The 22461-nt window shown below is 35.5% G+C and overlaps 3 protein-coding genes and 1 long non-coding RNA gene across 6 annotated transcripts; 3 read left to right on the top strand and 1 right to left on the bottom strand.

The window, feature by feature from the left end:
• The first annotated feature begins 717 nt into the window (after window positions 1–717).
• LOC122398714 (chymotrypsin-2-like) lies at window positions 718–2439 on the top strand. The gene is made up of 5 exons (XM_043398831.1): window positions 718–955; window positions 1054–1213; window positions 1330–1579; window positions 1714–1851; window positions 2114–2439. Exons 1-5 carry the CDS (start codon window positions 904–906, stop codon window positions 2264–2266), a joined length of 753 nt encoding a protein of 250 aa, XP_043254766.1. The 5' UTR covers window positions 718–903; the 3' UTR covers window positions 2267–2439.
• On the bottom strand, window positions 1905–3941 carry LOC122398715. Its single transcript, XR_006259218.1, has 4 exons — window positions 3830–3941; window positions 2666–2809; window positions 2089–2214; window positions 1905–2028 (listed from the first exon to the last, which is right to left on the bottom strand). It is a non-coding gene; the product is annotated as an uncharacterized LOC122398715 (long non-coding RNA).
• LOC122398713 (tripartite motif-containing protein 2-like) lies at window positions 3474–10589 on the top strand. 2 transcript variants are annotated; one of them, XM_043398829.1, is made up of 11 exons: window positions 3474–4329; window positions 7561–7723; window positions 7794–7967; window positions 8049–8252; window positions 8326–8574; window positions 8653–8839; window positions 9020–9456; window positions 9641–9823; window positions 9909–10016; window positions 10093–10231; window positions 10301–10589. In XM_043398829.1, exons 1-11 carry the CDS (start codon window positions 4310–4312, stop codon window positions 10537–10539), a joined length of 2103 nt encoding a protein of 700 aa, XP_043254764.1. In that variant the 5' UTR covers window positions 3474–4309; the 3' UTR covers window positions 10540–10589. The 2 variants fall into 2 exon arrangements, with proteins under 2 accessions (XP_043254764.1, XP_043254763.1); XM_043398828.1 differs by lacking the exon at window positions 3474–4329 and adding an exon at window positions 5939–6904.
• Window positions 10590–12746: 2157 nt separating this feature from the next.
• LOC122398785 (protein FAM117B-like) lies at window positions 12747–19084 on the top strand. Of its 2 annotated transcripts, XM_043398971.1 has the most exons (9): window positions 12747–13899; window positions 15317–15474; window positions 15567–15664; window positions 15805–15947; window positions 16053–16219; window positions 16337–16466; window positions 16961–17041; window positions 17755–17890; window positions 18264–19084. In XM_043398971.1, exons 1-9 carry the CDS (start codon window positions 13659–13661, stop codon window positions 18442–18444), a joined length of 1335 nt encoding a protein of 444 aa, XP_043254906.1. In that variant the 5' UTR covers window positions 12747–13658; the 3' UTR covers window positions 18445–19084. The 2 variants fall into 2 exon arrangements, with proteins under 2 accessions (XP_043254906.1, XP_043254908.1); XM_043398973.1 differs by lacking the exon at window positions 16961–17041.
• Window positions 19085–22461: the final 3377 nt, after the last annotated feature.

Consider the following 22461-nt stretch of genomic DNA (forward strand, 5'->3'; position numbering starts at 1 on the left):
TCATATTACCTTTGATTCATTTAAATAAAGAAAGTTCAAGTTATTACCAGGTATATCGTTTATTTTTTTCACCGTGGAACCATATCTCTTCTGGTTGTCTTAAAAAAATTCGCGTCCCTTTGTCGATCAATGATTCAAAGAGGATTTATTCGGTGGCCCTCGTCGAACGAGAGCGCAGGACAATTTAAAAAGGCACAAAGCTGCACAATTTATTCCATTATGACATGACTCACCCTGATTATGGTCCCATTCATAGACGGTGGCTGGGTGATTGGCCTCATTCAAATTGTATAGTAGTGGTAAGGGTCTAATTCTGGCGTCACACTTAAACGCACTGTGCTTTCTGATATTGCTCTTAAATATCACCGCGAAGATCCATATAAAGGATAGAACGACGAGCACAAAGAGAAACGAATTCTATTGACAACTTAATAGGAAATACGGGATGCAATCTTCTATAGACACGCGCGGATTAATTCATTGCGTTACGACGTTCTAAATATTATGTAATGTTATGCGTTCTCATTAATATTTAATAGATCCCCCCCCCCCCATAAATATTAATCGTGTTTGTACACGTCCGTACCTATAACTTGATAGCAGGAAATACTGTAACCGTACGCCTCGCATATAAATTCGCGATGGTTTTACTCTTAAACGATAAGGGCACCTGTTCGACCTCAGTTTTTCTTAGTTTCTATCGTGTTGCACGTGAGATACATCAGAATGAGTTTTTTCGTAGGTAATATCTGACCCAAATTTAAATAGTGGCCAGGTGTATATTTTATTTCCACGGACAATAAGAACGTACTTGGTATAAATACCTTTTCGTACGTCTAAAAAATGTCAGATCGGCACTCGACTCGCGGTCGTTACCACCAGTGAAAAACCAATAGCTTCAAAATGCTCTTGCTCGTCTGTATTCTTGCCACGGTCGCGCTGCTCGAGACATCCGGTAATTATTTTCGACCCATAAAAATAATATAACAACAATAAATATTATGCCCGAATTATCGTTTTCTTTTTATTATTATTTTTAATTACCGTGCACAGCGGCAAGCATAAACGAAATACCAAAAATCGTCGGTGGTTCTACGGCCGAGGATGGACAATATCCTTATCAAGCTTCGCTTCGCTACAAGGGCCGCCATTTTTGTGGGGGATCGGTATTGAACAAGAGATGGGTATTAACAGCCGCTCACTGTTTGTCCAGGTTTGCCACAACAAATTATCCGCTTAAAAATAAAGTCCATTTAGTTCGTTAAAATGTTTGTATACATTTGTTACAATTTTTTACCTAAAATTCTATCGTTTATTCGATCGTTTCAGCTTCAACGATACCGGAATAACCGTCGTGTTGGGCACGAATACTTTGGACCAGGGTGGCGACGAATATCAATCCGAAAGAGTGATCGGTCATCCGAGGTATAGTTCAGCGTTGATCAGAAACGATATCGGTTTGATCAAGTTGGACAAGGATGTCGTTTTCGGGGACAAAATAAAGCCTGTCGCTTTACCGAGCGAGAACTTCAGTAAAACCGATTACCCAGCTATGCTGTCCGGATGGGGTACCACCAGCGTAAGTATTAAATTAAAATATTAAACTTTAGTCTATTTGTTTACTTTATTTGCTATTTTTTAAAATTCCATACGCATCGTGGACCACGCCATCGACCGAACCCTAAACGCAAATCGCTCGCGAACGGTGTTAAGTATCCTGGAGAGGCGCCGAACAAATTGCAGCACATCGAGCTCAGCGTGATCGATCAAAAACAATGTTTAAACACCAGCTTTCGCGTTACCAACGACAATATCTGCACACTCAACAAGAGGGGTGAAGGCGCTTGTCACGTAAGTGCATTCACGTCTAGTCGAGCACTCGAGAAGAGGGCCCTTTCGCGCCAAAGGATCCCTCAACTAAAGCGGCACTCTTTTTTTTTTTTCTTCTTTTTTTTTCTTCTTCTTATTTGCAGTCCGTCAAGGACCGTGGCAAGTGCGTAACAGTAAGCACCGTTGAGTTTCGCTCACCTAGAATCAAAAGAATTAATCTTAACCCTTCGTGGTCCTACGTTCAATTTTTTTTATTACCGTTAACTCGTCAATTTTCAAACAGGGAGACTCCGGTGGTCCTTTGGTCGCCGACAAGGAACAAATCGGCGTGGTGTCCTGGGGAATACCATGCGCGAGGGGTCGTCCGGATGTCTTCACGCGTGTCTACAGTTACGCCAAATGGATCAGAAAGTACACCGAAGACGAGAGTCCTTAAACAAGAAACTTATACTTGGAGCGAATCAAACAAATACTACTAATTGGATTTTAATTTTCTTAACGATAAATAAATCTATTTGCATGAAATGTATATTTAGTTACGCGCGCGTCAACGCGTCCTACGCTTATGCAAATGTGCTTTAAGGTGACACTAATTTTACTTCTCATATGCACGAATTAATGTCACGCGTATCTAATGCGTGGAATTAGATAGAACATTTAGGTAGCGCGTAACGTTAATTCGCGAAAAAAAACAAGCCTGCGTTGCGAACACCGGCTGCATTTGGGTACAACAAACGCGTTGGAATTGCTATGATCGTAAAATTAAAATGTATGCTCTGTTAGTTTTACAAAAGGGTTAATCTGAAGGGCAAAACCTGCATGACTAACGACATACCTTGATATTTCGTAGGAGCAAAAAAATCTTCAACCACAAATTCGGTCAAGTGCCAAATGACCTGAATTTAATTGCGCATGCTCGACTCGCGTAGATTGAAAATCGTTTTGGGTGTGAGAAGGATGCTGCATGTAGTAACGTATCCTAGGATAAAAATTTGGAAGGTTTACAAGGATGAAACGTCGTCATAAAACAATTACTGTCGGAACCTTTTCAAGCCCCGGCGCAAAAGCGTGCAATTAATTGAGACAAAATACGTTCGTTGCGATTTGAATCTTACGAAGATTACGACACCTATGTAAACCCTTCTGGCTACACCACTGGTACCACTTATTCAAAGATTGCCAACATCGAGGCCAAGGATGCGCTGCTACCCCGACCTCGACAACGTTTAAAATCCTCGACTATTTTGCGACCCGTTGCCAGCATTTAAATTGCAACAGACCTCCGAATTGCAATTATATCGACGGCTATGCATTTTTCAACGGCTTTTGAAGGGACGGTTTTTCGATTTTGATGCAGTATAACGAGGAAAACCCTACAATGTGCATGACTATACAGCTGTATAGGTTCGTTTGTCAAGTAACACATGACCTAAATCGCAGTGCGCGTGCGCGCTCGGGCAAGGACAGTTTCGAGGGTGTGTTTTCATCCCCTGTTTCTCGTGCTTGGAAATTTCTCGCTATCGCGGGCTGCTCGTCTCATTTTGCGATAAAAGCACCGTGTCGCGAAAAGACAGGGACCGGGTGGCCGTGCCACCTGCTGGAGTTTAACGTACATCGTCTGAAATCGATATCGCTGTCCTTGTCTTTCGTCTTCTCTACAGTGCCGTTCTAGTAGCCTGCACGGGAGAAATACGAGCGCGATGGAAACTGTACACGGGGGATCGTATCAAGAGTGGTAAAACTTTTGTGCGTGCGGTGCAAGAAACAGAAAATACACGACTTGATGTTGTTTTTTCGAATTTTCGCGTGCACGTAAATACGTAAATCGGTCGTCTCGAAGCGTTCTCTATGGACTTTATCAACGGGAGAAGTTTAACAAGCAACCGCGAAACGTCGTTAAACGCGGGTAAAACTCGCGTGCGTAGAACGGCAAACGAAATCGCAATATTTATCGACCGTAAAATTGACGAGGGTTAATGCACTGATAAACGCACCGTACCTTCGATACGGCTGTGGGCATGGTACGACATTGATACGGTTTCCTCTTCGTGACATGTATCGGGGATGTATTGGTATTCGTAAAATCTATTGTTTACATTCGCAAAATGCGACAGCAATCGGTTGAATAATACTTGAAAACACGTCTGTTTACATCGATGCGTACCTCTACGCCCCAGCGTCGCACGGTGTTGACATAACTGGAAAAAAATACACGTGTTTTATTATGCATCGATGTCTCGAGTCCGTGGCGAAAAATCAAACGCTCGGTTTGTAAACACAGTTTGCTCGATGATGCTGTTGTAAACAATCCTATTGTATCGTGTACCCGGTCGCGCTTGAATCGTGTTACATCATGGTGATTTGTTAGTGTGCATATCACGGCTGTGGAAAATCCTTGTGACACCATAAATAATATATTGCACCGATACGTTCCCTGTGTAAAAATAAGTTATCATCTGAATTTATCAAAGGAAGCTTCATGAACTGCTGTCCATTCATGTAAGTATGTGACAAGCTTTTCTAAGAGATGAGTAGAGAGACATGTACACACAGACACAACCATGTAACGCTTACACGACGGTACGTGACACGCATTTCAGAAGTTGATAAAAATGGCGATAATATGCATCTTTCTTTTCCTTTATAATGCGTTATAATAGTATAAGGAAATATGGGTAACGTAAAAGATAAAATTTACAGGAAACTTACATTTAAATTAATGTTTGTAATATCCACCGGTTACGAGTTAAAATAGCCTAAGTTTTACAACGATATGCTAAGTTTATAGTGGAAAAATAATTGTAGATATAACGGAAACCCCAAATGTTGAGTGATAAAGAACAGGTTCTGCGTGGTTGTAAGGTGTTGCGTATAGGCGAGGTTGACGAAAACATTAAATTCGTGGCTATAGAAAATGTACAGCTGTCCGAGGGGCCGGCTGTGGCAAGTGTATGCAAGTAAGCAAAGCGTGCAACACACCACCGCTACACCTTTTAACAGGCGACTGCGCAGTTAGACAATTCAGGCGTCTATATGGCCGGGTACCTCGCGCAAGCATACCAGGCATTTCTCCGTCTTTGTACCACCGTTGGTGCTGTGAGTTTCCTTACCCTTCGGCAGACCAGTGTATCTTTCTTTCTTTATCGTCGCTTTCTCCTATACGCTTCCTCTCGCTCTTCTGGTAAACGCTTGACGGTGCGCCAATACTCAGGGCTGTATTTAGCGACGAACTGTTCGAATCTCGACTTTGAAATTTCAAGACTACGAAGATTCGGACCTCTTTGAACCATGATTCGAAGCTTACAACTCTTGACGGTCTCGAGTCTCGAATGTCTTGCATTCTAAAGATCTCTTTACAGCCGAATTGTTTACACTTCGAAGTGCTTCAAATCCCATCCACTAGCTGTATCATTCGCCAATAGCCCAAAACTGTTGCACATTCTGCGCACAGTATACAACAAACGATTTTTATCATATTATTTTACCGTTTTCTACATAAATCATAAGGCAACAAGAACTTACGTACGGAATGTGACGCATATGATGGCGTTATCTATTCATGATACTCTCCGTAAAAATGTGCTTATCTATTCAGCCAAATTGTAAACACCGTAAGTTATTTTCACCGTGGCGTTACAGACGAATAAAGCATTCAAACTCTGCTAACTTCTGAATAACGTACCATAGCCAAAATTAAACAAGGCCTGAACAACAAATACATTCGAATAACGAAAACATCACTATTATAATTTGTATTCAAAACCTTTAAAGTATTTGCATATTGTATTCGGTAATTGTGCTTCGCAGAATAAATTTGTTACAGAACATACAGATATCTTTTATTACATTTCGTATGGAATGACCGAACAAGTGCAGAATATTTTATATGGTTTCGATGTTGAGACATTTTGATCTAAGAACGAATAACTTAGATGCGTGGAATGGAAGTTACAGAAGTATTTAATATTTGCCAGCACGCGTAAATACAAGATAAGTACAAGAATTTGCTCGTTCCTGCACCGAAGGAACGAAGGAAGAAATGAATCGTGGCCGCGGGCACCCGCATAGTTCACCTATCGTTTCGTCCCTGGTAGCGATGCCGGCTGCGGATGCAGGCGAGAACGTGCGCAGCTGTAAAACGTGAGTCGCTGCGCTCCGCAGCTGATGCGGCTTGTCGTGATCTGTGGTCTGTGTTTTGTTTGGAAAAATGCGACAGAGACGCGACGAATTTCGACAGTGTCGTTGCTACCAATTGCTACTGTATCAAGCGGCTGGATACAAACGAAGATCAAAGAATATATCGTGAGCGATAGCGACACTTAAAACAAAAAAAGACGATCGAAATGACATCCAGGATACGCGAAGACAGTCTTGAAAGTGAAACGGGACGGATTCTTTAACAATTGAAAAAAATTTGTTTTTTTCTTCTTCTTGATTGTATTCGATTGTTAGCACGACGTAAAAATTTGTGTCCTGTATATCGTCCAAAGTATTCCAATTTGTCCTAACGACCGTTACCGTGCCGAGGACAATAAGTATTAAGGAAGAAAGATAGACAAAGAGTTCCCGTCGGCATATGCTTTGTGTTCAGTGGCATTTTCTATACGGCGAAAATTGTGAGAAAAGTGCCGCGTTTATGAATAACATTTCACGGGTTTCTGTATTTCGGTTCGTTCGGTGTAACTGATAACTGATTTTAAAAACAAAGAATGCGTCGAGCAATTTCGTATGGAAATACCGTGAATATAAAAAAAGAATTGTTCGTAGAAAGTTTCTTGCTTCCGTAGCGCTCGAGAATTTAGTATTTTGATCGTTATATTAATATACTTCGCGTTCTTCTTCAGTTTATATTGATGCTAAAAAAAAACATTGTTTAGACGAATGTTATTCGATGAACTTGTTAGCGTTAATCAATTCATTCCGTGATGAAAATTCATGCGAAAGAAGCCAGGTTCATATATTCCAAATTTATACAGACACCCCGCTGAAACGTGTGCAATGTAACGGATGTATATATTTCTCAAAACAACGACAGGGCTAACTCCATTATGGAGGCACTGCGTTTCGCTATACAGTGAGTTTATTGTTTTATAAATGTTATGAATATATTTAATTTTCAATGTCCATAATATTTTATAAAATATTTTCGACGTTCGTTCGTTTGTTTCGTTCAAAATGCATCTACTTCTTCGCCTTAAAAAATCGGTAATGTTTTGATGAGACACACTATACGTATACGATATTAATTATTCTCGCGGAACTATACGAATAACAATGCAACGTTACCATAATTATTAAACGATAATGGAATAAACTATTGTACAAGCTGTATCATTTTAATTAGCGTTTCATGTTTATAAATATTATAATAATTATTAAATATTTTCTGATTTTAATAAATTAAAAATTAATAAATTAAATTCATTTCTTGTTCATAAGCCATGATTTATCGACGAAGAAATATATCGATTTTTCTTAATAATATTATTATTTTATTATTACATTTCTCAGTATTGCATATAGATAAAAAAATAATGTTTCAATCAATGTATAAAAGAAAGAAAACTAAAATGATGTATATTTAAGCGATATTGTAAAAGTAGAAATCTCGAATTATGTTTGTATTTATTAAAAAAATTTGTACGTAATATAAAATGTTTTTATGATTATCTTAGGCTGTTCAATATATGATATGGAGTGAAAAGTTTATTTTTTTTTTATTTTTTTTAGGACACGGCTAGGGGAGAGGATAGTCAGCATGAGCTCTATGCTCGTGGAGACAGTTAGTATAAACTATGAAGATTTTAACGAAAGTTTTTTAACATGTGGTACTTGCCTTTGTGTTTATGATGGTGCAGAGCATACACCTAAATTATTACCATGTTCACACACTGTGAGTATTATAAAATTGATTGATTAATTTAGTATTAAATTATTAAGTATTTGTATATTCTTGCATATAGGTATGTTTACATTGCTTAACAAGAATTGCTGCATCTCAGACTCGTGAGACTGGTGCCTTTCGATGTCCTATTTGCAGAGAGTTAATAACAATTCCTGGTGGCGGAGTTCCTGCTTTGCCACCTAGTTTTCTCGTGAACCAACTGCTGGATCTTATGTCTAGACAGAGACGAGAGGTTTGAAATAATAATTTTGTTGCATATTTCTCACATGTACGTCATTAAATATATAGTATAAAACTTCCTTTATTGTTGCAGGTTATTCCAAAATGTTCAGTTCATATAAACCAGGAATTATTATTTTGTGAAACATGTGATACAGTGTTTTGTACAGTCTGTACTGGTGGCAATCATGCAGGAACATCTCCAGGATGTACAGAGCATACCATTATACCCTTTAGCATTGCAATAAAAAGAATGTCTGAAATTTTGCTCTATAAAGCCAATGAATGTATATCCAAGGTAAAAATTGGATATTTTTTAAGTAAAAAAATATTTAGTAAAGTCATGCTTAAAATGAAATAATTGGTTTCAGTTAACACAGGCTCAAGATTCTGTAAGTACAGAATTACAACGTTTGGATGCTTCTACAGAAAGGTGTTTGAATGCTGTTGATATGGAATTTGCGGAAATTATTGCAAAATTCGAAAGGAAACGTACAGAATTACAAGCAGCCGTCACCGCCGCGGCAAGAGATAAAAAACATGTGTTGGAAGAACAACACGCGCTCATAGAAGCTGAGAAGAATAAAGTACAACAAGAATGCGAAGGTTTACAATATCAAGTATGACATCATTCGTAATACGATCTTTATAAAATATTTTTACACGCATTATGATCAATGTATCCAATTTTCTTAAAGGTTGAAGTACGAAATATTACACAGAGGATCGGTAGTTTATCTGACCAACTTGATGCAGCATCAGCACTTAGCGAACCTAAAGAAAATGCCTTTATTACTTTTGAATTTAACCACAATAATGCTCTTTCTCAATTAGAGGAAGGTCTAAATAACTTGGGAAGAGTACGTTCTAGTACAACATTGCCAGGTATCCTGAGGATTGATAATACAGTAAAGTACCTGCTTCAAAATTGTTATTACTCGTTATGCAAGCATTATTGATTTATATTTTTTTTTTATATTACAGTTATGAAGAGAGAATATTATTTAATCTAATTATATATATATGTGTGTATGTGTGTATATATGTTTTGTTTTTATATTATAGGTCTGTGTAGAGCAAGGCTGAAAGATCCTGCTATAGTTAAGTTACAAGCGGCTGTAATAGTAGAAACTGTTGATTATCATGGACATCCTAGAAATGTTGGAGGAGATCTTATCACTGCAGAATTAACGTTAGCGGATAGTATCCATTCTGAAAACCAGAGTTCCAATATTGACACGAAAATCGTAGATTTAGAGAATGGTACATACGAAGTACTATTTCGACCTCCATCTGCGAATCGCTATGTCTTAAAATTATCAGTTTTCGATCGACCTATTAAAGACTATCCTTTGTTTTTCGACGCAACCGAACATAACGAACCCATTAAAATCTATGGAAGACAAGGAAACGGAAAAGATGAATTCCATCAGCCAGTCGCAGTTGCTGTTGATGACGATGACATGATATACATTTTGGATACTGGGAACTCACGTATAAAGGTACGATATATTTGAAGGTATACCTCGTGTAAGATTATAAATTATCAAAACCAGGGCTTGAAACCTGTTACAATAATATAGATTTAGATTCAGAACTTAACGGTTTGAAATAATTATTTTCAGAACCTTTTCAAGCCCTGATCAAAACATTCAAATTTTGTTATAGATAATGTTATATTCTTAGGTACTCAATTGTGATTTAGAATTTCAAAGGCACATAACTAACGAAGGTCTTGAAGGTTGCAGTTGTACAGGAATTGGTATTTCTCAACAAGGCCTTGTTGTTGTTAATTGGAGAACGCGGGAAGTTACAGAGATGAGCTCTTTAGGTGACACGATCAAATCTTTTTCTCATAATGCATTTCAAGTTAGTATATTTCATTTCAATACTAACATAAAATCAACAATAGTTCCGTTACTTATTAATTACATTTCTAAACCCTACTTCCTAGGAGCCGATCGACGTTGCAGTAGACAGAAATTATGGACATATACTTGTTGCTGACAATCGTCAAAGTTGTGTTTTCGTGTTCGATTCTGATGGAAAAATTCTGTTCCAGGTTAGACGATATTTATCATTCTTTAAATTCAATATTACAATATATCGATTTTTCTAAAAAATATATCGGTTAATAGGTTGGAAAGAAAAGTACGTTCAATTTAATTAGAGCCGTTACCGTTGGACCCAATGGCGAAATTGTAGTTGCTGATAGCTGTATTCAAGTATTTTCTGCAAAAGGAGACTTTTCTGAAGAAATATATTCAGAAGGCAAAGGTGAATTTGAATTTTCCAGCATTGTATCGCCACATCTTTATGTCGGTTGTATTTTACTATATATTGTAGGAAAAGGCGCTTACGGAGGTTTAGCTGTTGACGCAGAAGGTAGAATACTTGGTACTCGTACTGATAAAGGGCGCAGTATAATCCAAGTATTAAAATTAGGAGGAGGTAATATTTTAACTGAAATTGATTCGCATAGTTCGAAACTACGACGTCCTTCAGGTATTGCAGTACTACCTCACAATCACTTAGTAGTTGTAGACTTGGGAAATGATTGTATAAAAAAATATAGATATTGGTAAAAGCAGTTGATTTTAAAACATAAAGTTTATGTTCAACAGAAACAATTCAAATTACAGACATATACCAAATATGTGTTTAGCATAGTTTAAATTACTTGCTTTCATAAAGCTTTTGTTATAATCTTACACATAATTTTTAATCTATAATGTCTACGTTTACGTAAATTTTTTATATGCAATTTTTAAAAATTACAAACTTAGGTAAATCAAAATAATTTTGTCAGTGTAGGAAACTATCGATTGTAATTAATAATGTAAGTATTACATATGCACGTGTATGTGTAACGCTTACGTGAAATGATTAATGTTTATACGTTAGACTTTGCGACGTACGTCGTGCTCCTAAAATGGAAGAGACTTGATTAGTATAACGTAATTTATAGTATTTTGTGTCACTATGTCTATTAATTTAATTTATTTACTTAAAATCAGTGAAAGTGATTTTATTTTTATTTCTCAATACTTATTTGAACCAACGTTCGAATGTACTATAATACACATTTTACACTGCCATAGTCTGATATTTTGAAGTCACAATAGTTATCACAAGGATTTACATATTTCATAGAAATGTATGTATATAAATGTAATGATAGATTCGGAAAACTCATATATAAGAAATTATTTTTATGATGGAAATTTAATTCGGATATTAAATGACAAAGTTCCATTTATTTGCAAGATCTAATTAGGATATTATGAACATTTTGCTATAAACAAATTTCTCTTTCCTCTATATTTGATTCGCTTTTAAAAAATTGATTATTTTCTCTTTACTTGTGTCATTACTTTTCAATAAAGTTAGCATACAAACTAGTTCCACGATTATAAAACGGCTCGATCTGACTTTGTAATTATACTTTACACTTTAAACGTTTGTTGTTACGCGTAAAACCATATATTTTTAACATTAATCGTACAAGTGATACTTAATGTTTATTTTTAATGTACAGTATTTCCTTGAAAAATGTTCATAGTCTGGCGCCGACGTTGAACTGCGTTTAAAGGTTCAGAGCTGTTTATATTCCAGGAATTGACATTTTTTAATCGCGGTCTAGGACCGAACTTGGTGCGTATCGTTCGTTCAACGAGAAGAGTGAACAGGATACACCAAAAGTCAGCGAGATTGGTCGACTCGGCCATTTATTGGTAATACATCTCATGAAAATGTAAAAGTTTTAATTTCTATCAGTGGGTGATTTATTCCGCACGTGTGCCTTATCGCTCTTCCATGTCGATCGCAGACCACAATTATGCGAACGGGTGCCCGTTCCGAGCAGTTCCCAAAAATTTAGGGGGATAACAAAATAGTTTTAAGGTTTAACAAGCAAACAGCTTCCAAGGAATTACTGTATATGTTGTAAAAAATAATTTTTTACTGCAACTCGTCGAATGAATTTTATTTAAAGCAGTTATTTTGTATCCTTATGTACAGTCTTTTGTCCTTTTTTTATCGACAAATGTGCTTAGTTAATTTATATTACATCACATTCTTGCATTTTATATCTTCTGTGGTATTTTAACGCTTCTCTAGGATAAAATACAAAAATCTTATTTTATGAACATTAAAACGGTGAAAATTATTTCCATGTACTTTCTTTATACCCAGAAATATTTCAAAATGCTTTTTATGAAAACATTAAAAATATAACAAAGTACTATTTGCCATTCAAATTTTAATTACCATATGCCACAGTCTATTAAACTTGCCCTGTGCAGTAAACTAATGTTAATTATCGTACAAAGCATTTTCCATTTCCATTATGTACTCATTGAACTTTTTTTTTTTTTTTTTTCATTTATAATTATATAGAAATATTCATTGGTACGATGTAAAATATCTTTTAAATAAATATACGCGCTGAATTCATATAAATAAAGTTCATTAAAACCATTAAATTTTTTCTTCGTAAGATTTCCATAAAAACGAATACGAAAATACGGATTCTGCGATTAAAACGATCGTAGAAAATACGACAGCGTCGATAATATCGCAAGCGAAGCTCGCCGCGTAATATTGACTTTATCGCGATGAATTCAACCGATTCCTCGAGATTTCACCTAAGCGAGAGTATCGAATGAACGTAGCGTGCACGCGCCGTGGTTGAAAAACGTGAGTTCAGATACTACGCCTGTGCTAGTACGTGCCCCGTACACGAAACTTATTCACACACGCTATTCATCGGCCTGTGCTCCTCCATTGCGTACATAACATGAAACGTAAGACGCTACATACTGGCGCGCGCGCGTACGTGTGTGTGATGTGTCCCTGTACGCGTACGTCGTGCCAGGTGTATGTAAGCAGAGTTGCGCACAAGTCGTAACACGTACATCAAAACATACTTTCGATTGAGACGCGTTTCGGTGGAAAACGAAGAATCTCGATGGGCTCGGTTGGCTTTCGGCGAAGATAAGCAGTCGTTACGCGATCGTGCGCGAGAAAAAACCGTTTCGCGAACGAAGGGAACGACGGGCAAATAACGTTTTCCCATCCAGAGCGTCGAGGTAATCGGAGGAAAGAGTGAATTTGAGTGTCGCTGCACAAGCGCGAAGCAGAGAGCGAGGGAATCAAAGAACGAGAGAGCGAGAGGACGATAGGACGCTAGCTACGGTGCTACGGTGGTAGTGAATGGAACGCGGCCCCCACGGGTGAACGTAGTACGACGCTCCACGGGCTAGCATCGCACCAATGACCAGCCGGGACGGCCGATCACGTGACGTGCGTGCCGAGCCAGCAGCAGAACATTGCAAATGACAAGACGCGTAGGGCATTGTCGTCGCGCCGCCGCTGCCGCCGTTCATATCGTTGTTGTTGGTGAATTCGTCGCGCCGCCGCCACCGCCGCCGCCGCTGTCGTTGTTGCCACCGCTGTTTATGAGATTCTCGCACGTCGCCGAGACGCCGAGTGTCGTGAACGATTAGAAAATCCTGTCCTCGCTGTCGGCACCACCGCTGCTGTCGGCGCGTGTGCGCGACAAAGTCGCGGGTGCTCGCGGAGGCCTCGTGCCCTGAACGGTGCCCGCGGCGCCCCGTCCCTACAAGTACAACACACTCGATACATAGTGTACAAAACACACCAGCGTTCCGAGGGCCCGAGTGGCATCCGTCTATATGACAAAATGTCGGGATCACAGCGGATGCGAAAGTCCTCGCCTTGCTCGACGTCGAAGCAAGGCCCAATGCGCGCGACTCTACCCGTGAGCTCGCTGTTACGGCAAGGCCGACAGGGCAGCAGCCTCAGGAAGAGCAACAGCAACAGTCCCACCGTATCGCCGACGAACGCGAATGCGTGGCGGGCCCGCATCTCGCCGGAGACCTCCTCCTCGGGACAACGAAGCCCCGGTTCTCTCTCTTACAAAGGTATATTTCCTGGTTTCACGACGGTTTCCAAATTTTTGTCAGCACGAGCAACAATTCGATCATAGCACGCGAAATGAGAACATAATACACTGGTGATCGAAATTATGAGATACCCTCAGAGTAACTGGGATAAGGGCTTAATATGGTATTTATACTAAACTAAAATTTAGTTTTCAACAATATCGAATTTTCAATTTAAAACAGAATAATAATAAAAGTCTATCCATGCGTGTAAAATCATTCTTCTTGACTCATTAATATTATTGTATGGTTTGTCACTTTTGTATAGCTTTCTGCCGAGTTACCCCCACAGATTTTCTATAATATTAAGGTCTGGAGATCGTATTGATTAATCTAATATTGATATACTTTTACCATTGAAATAGTGTTCTATTATTTTAACTACATGGTTAACTACGTTGTCGTGCTGCAGTATAAAATCTTCTCCAACTATTCTACTACCATAGTTCTGAATTTATTCTTGGATTAGTTTTAAATAACCGGTACATTACATTCTGCTATATTTTTCTTAGTAATAAAGCTAAATTATTCTTCCTTTCTTGATGACAAGTTTCAGATATCATACTTACTATCACAGAATTCATAAATATTACTTGTTAGCAATTTATGTTGAATTTAACGAAGGGAACAATATCAATATACATCCTGATTAAAAGAACAACCACATTTTAATATAACCTTCAACATGATGAGTTTTTAATTGTTGCTTCTGCTAGTAATTTTGTCACTTGCTATGTCTCTTATCTGTGTACACATCGTTTACATGTTTTTGTATTTGTTCTACACATTGTTATCTTTTAAATGTTTTTTTTGTTGTGTCTGTTGTTTTTTAAACCTTTCCACCAAATGTCTTTCTCTGTTCCAGTGTTAGAATATATCAACATTTAATTGTTTATTATGTCTCTGTACATTTTGTAGTCTGTCGTGTGTTTGTGATTGTATTATTCTCATCTTTATTGTTTGCAAATACTTGGGAGTATTACTTTTGCGAAACTGATATAGTTTCTTCAGAATTAAATGGTTTTGTTTACATTTGTAACATATATTATATAGAATTATATTATTAATACATAATAACATTTAAAACATGAACAATACTTTTTTGCTTTCTTTATATATTTTTACCTATTAATTTGGTAACCGAATACATATTTTTAGTTCGGTGCCACAAAAAACAACCATAAAATTCAATACTCTTTTCCTTCATCCTTTCACTACACTTTTGTTTAAATTTTTTTTTATGTGTTTTTCATTTTATCCAGTGACCGAATACATTCTTGATAGACCGGTTCTGGTTTGCATCCATACAATGATATTGTATATTTTATTGAAAGGTATTCGTACTACATTGTATAAAATATTACAAATATCCATTAAAAATTTTTGTTATCTACAGCAAAATCAAAAACATTAAGTGGAAGATGCAGCGAAAGTCTAAGTGGAAACCAAAATATTCGGAGGACAGCATCATTAGATACAATATATTTAAAAGGACAATGGCCCCGTGATTCATACATTCATTCCAGTTTACTTTTGGTTAATAAATCTACTCAGGTAAATTTAGATTCTATAAATCTTTGAATTCTTTTATTTATAGAAAATGTGTCGTACAATATTTATTAACATTTAACGTATTTTGCTTATAGACAGAAGAATGGTCTAATGAACCAAGGAAATTGCATACTCGTCATCCTACAGAACAAACTACTACAGATGAGAAATTGGAAAAGTACTTCAGGCATCGGTATGTAGAATCTATTACAATTATATACTTCTTAGAAACGATATATTTAAATGTCAACAAACCCTGCTGTTTCCCTGAGTTGTGGTACACAAAACATTTAACTTATGAATGTAAACTTACTACAAAGACATGTAATGCAGATTACAGCGTACAAATAAGGAAGGCACCAGCAGTAGGGAACGAACAGCTGTGTTTGGACTTATAATGCCTGGTGGGCCACCACCAGCCTTTCCTGCAGATCATACAGTACTTCCACCCAGTATTGCTTCACAAACATCTATACGTAAGTTTATTTAAAAGCTCAAGATGAGAACTTGAAAATGTTCCAGAAATAATTGTTTCAAACCGTTATAAAATGATATACATATTATTTTTATTGTTACATTAGACAACCAATTTAGTTTGAGTACAAAGGCAAGTCCTATGAACATCCCTATGAAACCAATGAGGCCTCCAATGCGTTCTTCTATCGAAGGATTAAATCAAGAAATTGAAGGACTCGTTCTCAAATCTGCAACTAACCCTAGTGATCCTGATCATCAAGTGGAAGACAAAGCAAGTCATATTTTATGTTATACGATAATTGTAAATCAAGTATTTAACAAAAATTGATTTCTTATGCTTTTTTGATCAAAATCAAATTTTAATTTAAACGTTTTACTTGTGTGACAGTATGCACGATATCATGAACAAATAACACCAGAAGGGCATCGTGCACCACTAGCAGACTTACTGAGGGCTACGCGCAGTGTCAACACACAAACACCAGCTACAGACCTTCCCTCCAGTTCTTATTCTTCAGGTAATTTCAAATTTCATCTTATTTACTTGGCAATATTCAAGTACAGAGTGTCCGTTCATAAATTTACAAGCAAATATCTTAAAAATGACGAAATTATAAAGAAATTCAATTTGAGAAATTTTCTTTTATTTGTAATCTTTACTTGAATATTCGTGGATGGATACTTCTTATACGGAATAGTGGCCAGTGTTCTAACATGAAAAATTTTACATTAAAATTATGGAAACTTCCTAATTGTGGCATCAATATTGTTAAATTTATAATTGTACATAATTTTTATAATAGTTCTTTGTAATTTGGGGATTACATGAAAAGTTATACAGGTATCTACCGTATAACACAATAGTTTGGTTCTGAAAAAAGTACCGTGTTGTAAGGGGGATACCTGTACATATTTCGTAATGGGAATAATGCATATATGCATGTGAACTATTTCTGGTTGTTGGTAACACTATAAATAACAGACTAACTATGGTGTGTGCCTGTTGAGACAGGCCCTCCATCTAGGAATTCTGAGTCTCCACTGATTCCTGGTCTTATGGATGCCTCCCGTCCGCCTAGCGATCTCTTACAAGGTTGGCGCATTTTGCGGTTCCTTCTGTTTTTTTTTTTTTTTTATGAAATACCATCAATCTAATTTGTTTGCCCAAAGTTTTTTCTTTTTTTTATGAATGCCATTGTCCAGCTAGTTATTGGGATTTCACATGTTTATCTACAAAATGTTTTACTATTTCGTAAATATATACACATATAATTATATACAGTAAAACTTTGATTTAATGTATCGTGCTTAAAAATACAACAGACATTTTATAGATATTTGAATTTAATAGCCCAATTAGTTCGCTAAATCGACGTTTTACTGAACCTTCATTTAAAAGTATGTGCATGAATTGTTTTTGTCTTCAATAGAAATTATCGTGAATACTACATTTGAAATTTCTGATTTTACGTAATTAATTATAACATATCACGTTTGCCAAAAGATTTTGTGTTTTCACGACATAATAAATGCCAAATTTTTAATGTATTTTATATAGCTGTTTTAAATATCACATGTGTTTTAATATAATGTTTTTGAAATCATTTTACACAGCTTGTTACTAAATAATGTCTTTATGGTATACTTAGATTTACATGAATGTTATGTTCATAAATATATGCATTGAATAATTTAAATATTGAACAGCATGACTTTAGATATTTGTTTCTTAAATTAATATAAATTGCATTGTCGTGCATTGCATTTAGATTTTTAGTAATGTAGACATTGTAATGTATCTTTAAGGTGGAAGTCGTGGTTCAACTCCTGAGCAAGATAGAGAAGGACGTCTTGGCACCTCTCCTCAGATTAATAGGTTCCTAGCAAGAGAACCACCCGATGGCTGTGAGAAAGTCAATCTGAAATTTTTAGAGGATGCCAGGTAATTCCATATGCATGTTTACTAAACATTACACCATTTTCTAGACAACCAAAACTGTATTGTGTTGTGATAACAATGTACTTTCTTCATTCTTAAAGAATAATCTTTCGAAAGTCAAACTGAAGATATACACACACTCGTACATTCATACACATGACTGAAATATATATGTTAAATTGAAACATTTGGTATAACATGGCACATATAGCAAGAGATGTGTCCTAAGGCTGCATATATGAAATTAGAAAATAATTCAATATATTAATTCATAACATTCCTGATATGCTTGAACGTAACTAGCGTCTTCAAATACAAGACAAATTATTGGAGAAATTCTTCAGTATCACTGAAGCAATTATATTTCTATCTATAGGCGACCCATGATAGATTTGAGCAAATTAGAATATTGCTCAAAGCCGTGTGTAGCATTCCAGTTAAAACCTAGCTTGGGATCAGCGTTCCTGCCATTACAACAGCCAGCCAGTCCAACGATGGTTGCAAGTGCATCACCCTCTTCGCATACAACACCAACTACACCTCCTCCAAATCCATAGTCCTGTTCTTCACCTTACGAAATAATGTTTATAAACCCGATTGGTATATATATTTTTTTTTAAACGACCTCATGGGTAGAAAGTGGTTTACTTTGACACGAAAGCATATACCAATAAGAAAAGAAAAAAAAAGAAAAGTTACCGAAAAGCAGCCTGTTTCCAGTGCGATTCAACTTTCGGGCATCGTAATTGTATAATTAGTTATGATTGCATTGATACAATATATTGAAAAGCATCTGAGCTCCGTTAATGTTTGAAACAATAATAAAAAAAACGAGGAACAATAATTTGTGATAACTGAAAAAACGACATTTAGGAATGAACATTGTGTTCTACAGGGAAAAAGACTAAATAAAATTGTGTATTCTAAATTTAGTGCTAAAATGTGCTAAACGACTTTAGTTTTGTATACAGGAATAAATATTCAAAATGTCGGAAAAGTATTAAATTTTTGATTGTTGGGAAAAGCAAAATTATACTGATACAAAAATGGGTACACGTGCCTGAATTATGTACATTGGTATACCCCCACTATGATGTTCTCATTAGATTTGTATCACTTTAAAAAATGATTCAATTGCATAGTGAAGCAAAATATGCGTTAGAATTTTGTATCGTTTTGTATTATTACTTGTACGCTGAAAATATTCAAATTATTATTATATGAGAAGCTCGAAAATAGTGTATCCCTATGGTACATTATTTTTTTTTTTTTTCTTCTTTTTTTTTTTTAGAATTATATTCTCTAGATTTATACACATACATTCTTTACTTTTTTCTCTTAATGTCGCGTATGTAAGATAAAGGCATAAATTATAATTGTCACGATAGTTTATTTTGTATTACGTGTACAAACGTGCACTTTTGCATAGCTTCTTTTTTATAGTGATTTCTTAGGGGATAAGTTTGTATTTTGAAAGTAAAATATAAGTACTTTGTTCGACTATAGTGTTCAGTGTCATAAAGCAACTTATGGAACTTAAGTTAATTGCAAGAGTATATTTTATTGTTTAATATCTATATATTACCATAGGGCTACAAAATTTTTTGGTTTAACTTGTATTATGTTAGTTTACTATCTGAATATGTACAACCAATACAGCATATGTAACGGCGGGTTGATGAATGTATGATAGAATGAACCTAACGATACAAGGTGGAAAATGTAATGAGTTAAAATATGGACAGTGGCAAAATTAAATATTAATCGAAGTAACAAGTGACATATGTGCTTTAAGCCAGTGTGGTATCAGATGTGAATACAAATGGCTCCCTAACTTAGCACAGTATTGGTGTGACTGTAGGCTTTTGTATAAACGTGGATTATAATAAGAAAGACAAAAAAAATGTATAATCTGCGTTCTATACAAATGACAGTATGCATGTGTTGTAATATCAGAATCCTGATTAAACCATCCACGAATAACATTGAAGTTCATTGTATCGTCGAAATAAAAGATTTTGCACGAACGTAATTCATTGGAAATGTTTCGAAACTTATTTCGTTCTTCAAGTTTACGTTAACGTTATACGATAGTTATTAACGCATAGCCTGCAGGAAATATTATATTAAACTTCGTAGCCAGCAGCGATATTTGTTTCTTTGAATTTTCTTACGGTAAGAATAATCAAAGGAATATCAAAATATTTTGATATAAACTATCTACACTGTGTAAAAGGAAAAAAAAAATCAATAGTTATTCGTGCGATGGATTAACTTATTTTTTAGTATACGCAGACATAGCCACTCAAGAAGTTCAATTTATTTTTTGCTTTCTAATACAGAACGTTTTGCAAACAACTTTATAGTTACGGTCTGAGGAATAAGGATCTTGATAAAATGTAAGATCGAGAGCAGGGAAGAACAGTTTTTTAAATACAATAGTAATATACTTTCTAATATTATAATGTATCTAGCTACAACAGTGAAAAAATGTTAACACATAAAGTACCTGGCACACTGGTCTATGCTCTCTTTTATCCAGCTCACTAGGAAGTTCATGCCTTAGAATGCGTGGCAAAGTGTGCTAAATAGACAGGAAGGTTAATCAGAGAGTCAGGATATATAAAAAATGCACTGGCTAGTTAACGGCGTATACAATACAAACCTAATCTGCTATCTACTAGCTTAAGAAGATTTTCTTTTATTTATTTTCGCTATGGACCTAAATGACATTAGCCCATCGCTGTAAGGATATGTGAAATGCGAACGTAATTGTTTGTATAAGCGCTCCAAAACGAAAAAGAAAAAAACAAAAAAATTTATTGATCGCATATTTCATCTGTTGGCATATTTTCACTTAACAGAAGAGAGAGAGAGAGAGAGAAAAAAAAATGTTTTAACGTAACACATTGTATTAATCATAGTGAATAAAACGTTTCATACTTTTTACTAATAAGCAGAGGAGGGAATTACTTTAGAGAAAGGCTAGCCTTATTATTTTTTACTACAAATTATAAGGCTCCACTTTTTAACCTTCGTGTACTTGCATAATGTGTTATCATTATTGTTAGTTTTTGTTGTCGATTTCATGAACATAGGAATGTGTATAAAGACTGCTACACTAAAGATTACCTGTTATTTGGATATATCTAAATTTAAAATGAAATAAAATTAGGCTCAAATCTCATTCAGTTACCTATGATGCACTATAGAGATATACTCTTTATAATTCGTTACTAAACTATCCTTACGTGACTACTGTTCGGTACATTCTTTCTACATATCTAAATCTGAGCAGGTTTCAGAATGACAAAATGATTATGTCAATTACGAATTCATTTATCCCTAGGACTTGTCCAAACTTATCGTTGTAGGGTTTCACAGAACAACAAAAGTAAAATGACAAAGAAATGATTGTTGAATGTACATTGTAATTTGTAAGATGCTCGGAATTATGCAAAACGTTTTTAAGAGCATGAAACTTGTACGTTGTAAAGTGGTATCGTAAAAAGTTTTATATATTTGGTGAAGTTAAATGCAGCTTTTATCCATTTGTTTTATAATAAATATATGAAATATTATTTATTGTTTTTTTTTTATTTGAAGCGCAAGGATACAAAATCTTTTTTATAATGTATAATGTTTTCATGTAAATTACACACGCACACGCATACATATACATAAATTTATAAAAATTTTTTTGTTCGATATACATAATTGACTTATTGGAAGTTATAACATGGCATTTTTGCTTGATGAATTTTTTTCCATTTACCAATCTATGAGGAAGTATCTTACAATGTAAACTCGTAACACACAATACTAGCAGATTCGCAACGGTACATCGAAAATCAGTATCTTAATTAAATACTAACATAAGAATCGATCGACCCTTGAATTTGTCCTAGGGCTAAATCAAAATTAGTCAGCGAAGAGAGTTAGCGAATGTAAATAATAATTTAAAGCCGTTTAACGATGAAACCTTTGTACGGAACGTAGTGACTAAGGCCAACGAATTCTGTACTTTTCATGCGTCTCGCGTAAAAGTTCGTCGAATGAAAAATACTTGTGGATCAATGCGAACTTTTAAAATATGTATAAACAAAAAAAAAAACTATTACCACAACACTGGCCTGTCCATAGTCAACTGAGATTAGACTCCTTCTCCGAACGGTACAATGCAATTATCAAAATCATAGTAAAAAAAATTTCTTTTTTTATTTTTTTTTGTAATTACGTTAGTCGAATCTTTAAATTTCTGATCGAAAATTTGTAATTATGGAAATTCTTTTCTTCTATCGTCTGTCCTTACTCGATCGAAATCAGAAGAGGTTCTTTTTCCATTCGGACAATAGAGGTATCGATACATTTTAATGCCACCATTTTTTTTGTTTGTTTTTTTTTTTTTGTATAAGTATCACGCGTATCAGTATTGTAAAGTATATCGTAATTTCTTGTCAAGAATCATTTTTTTCAATCCGATAATTTGTTTATGAAACGTTATACGTGTATAGATAAACTCATATTTTTTGCGGAATAAAAATACTCTTTAAGCGATAAGTTTACTCGTTATA

This window comes from Colletes gigas, unplaced genomic scaffold (assembly GCF_013123115.1).
Source record: "Colletes gigas isolate AHSC1104 unplaced genomic scaffold, ASM1312311v1 Colletes_gigas_Sc00012, whole genome shotgun sequence".
Classification (NCBI taxonomy): Eukaryota; Metazoa; Arthropoda; class Insecta; order Hymenoptera; family Colletidae; genus Colletes; species Colletes gigas.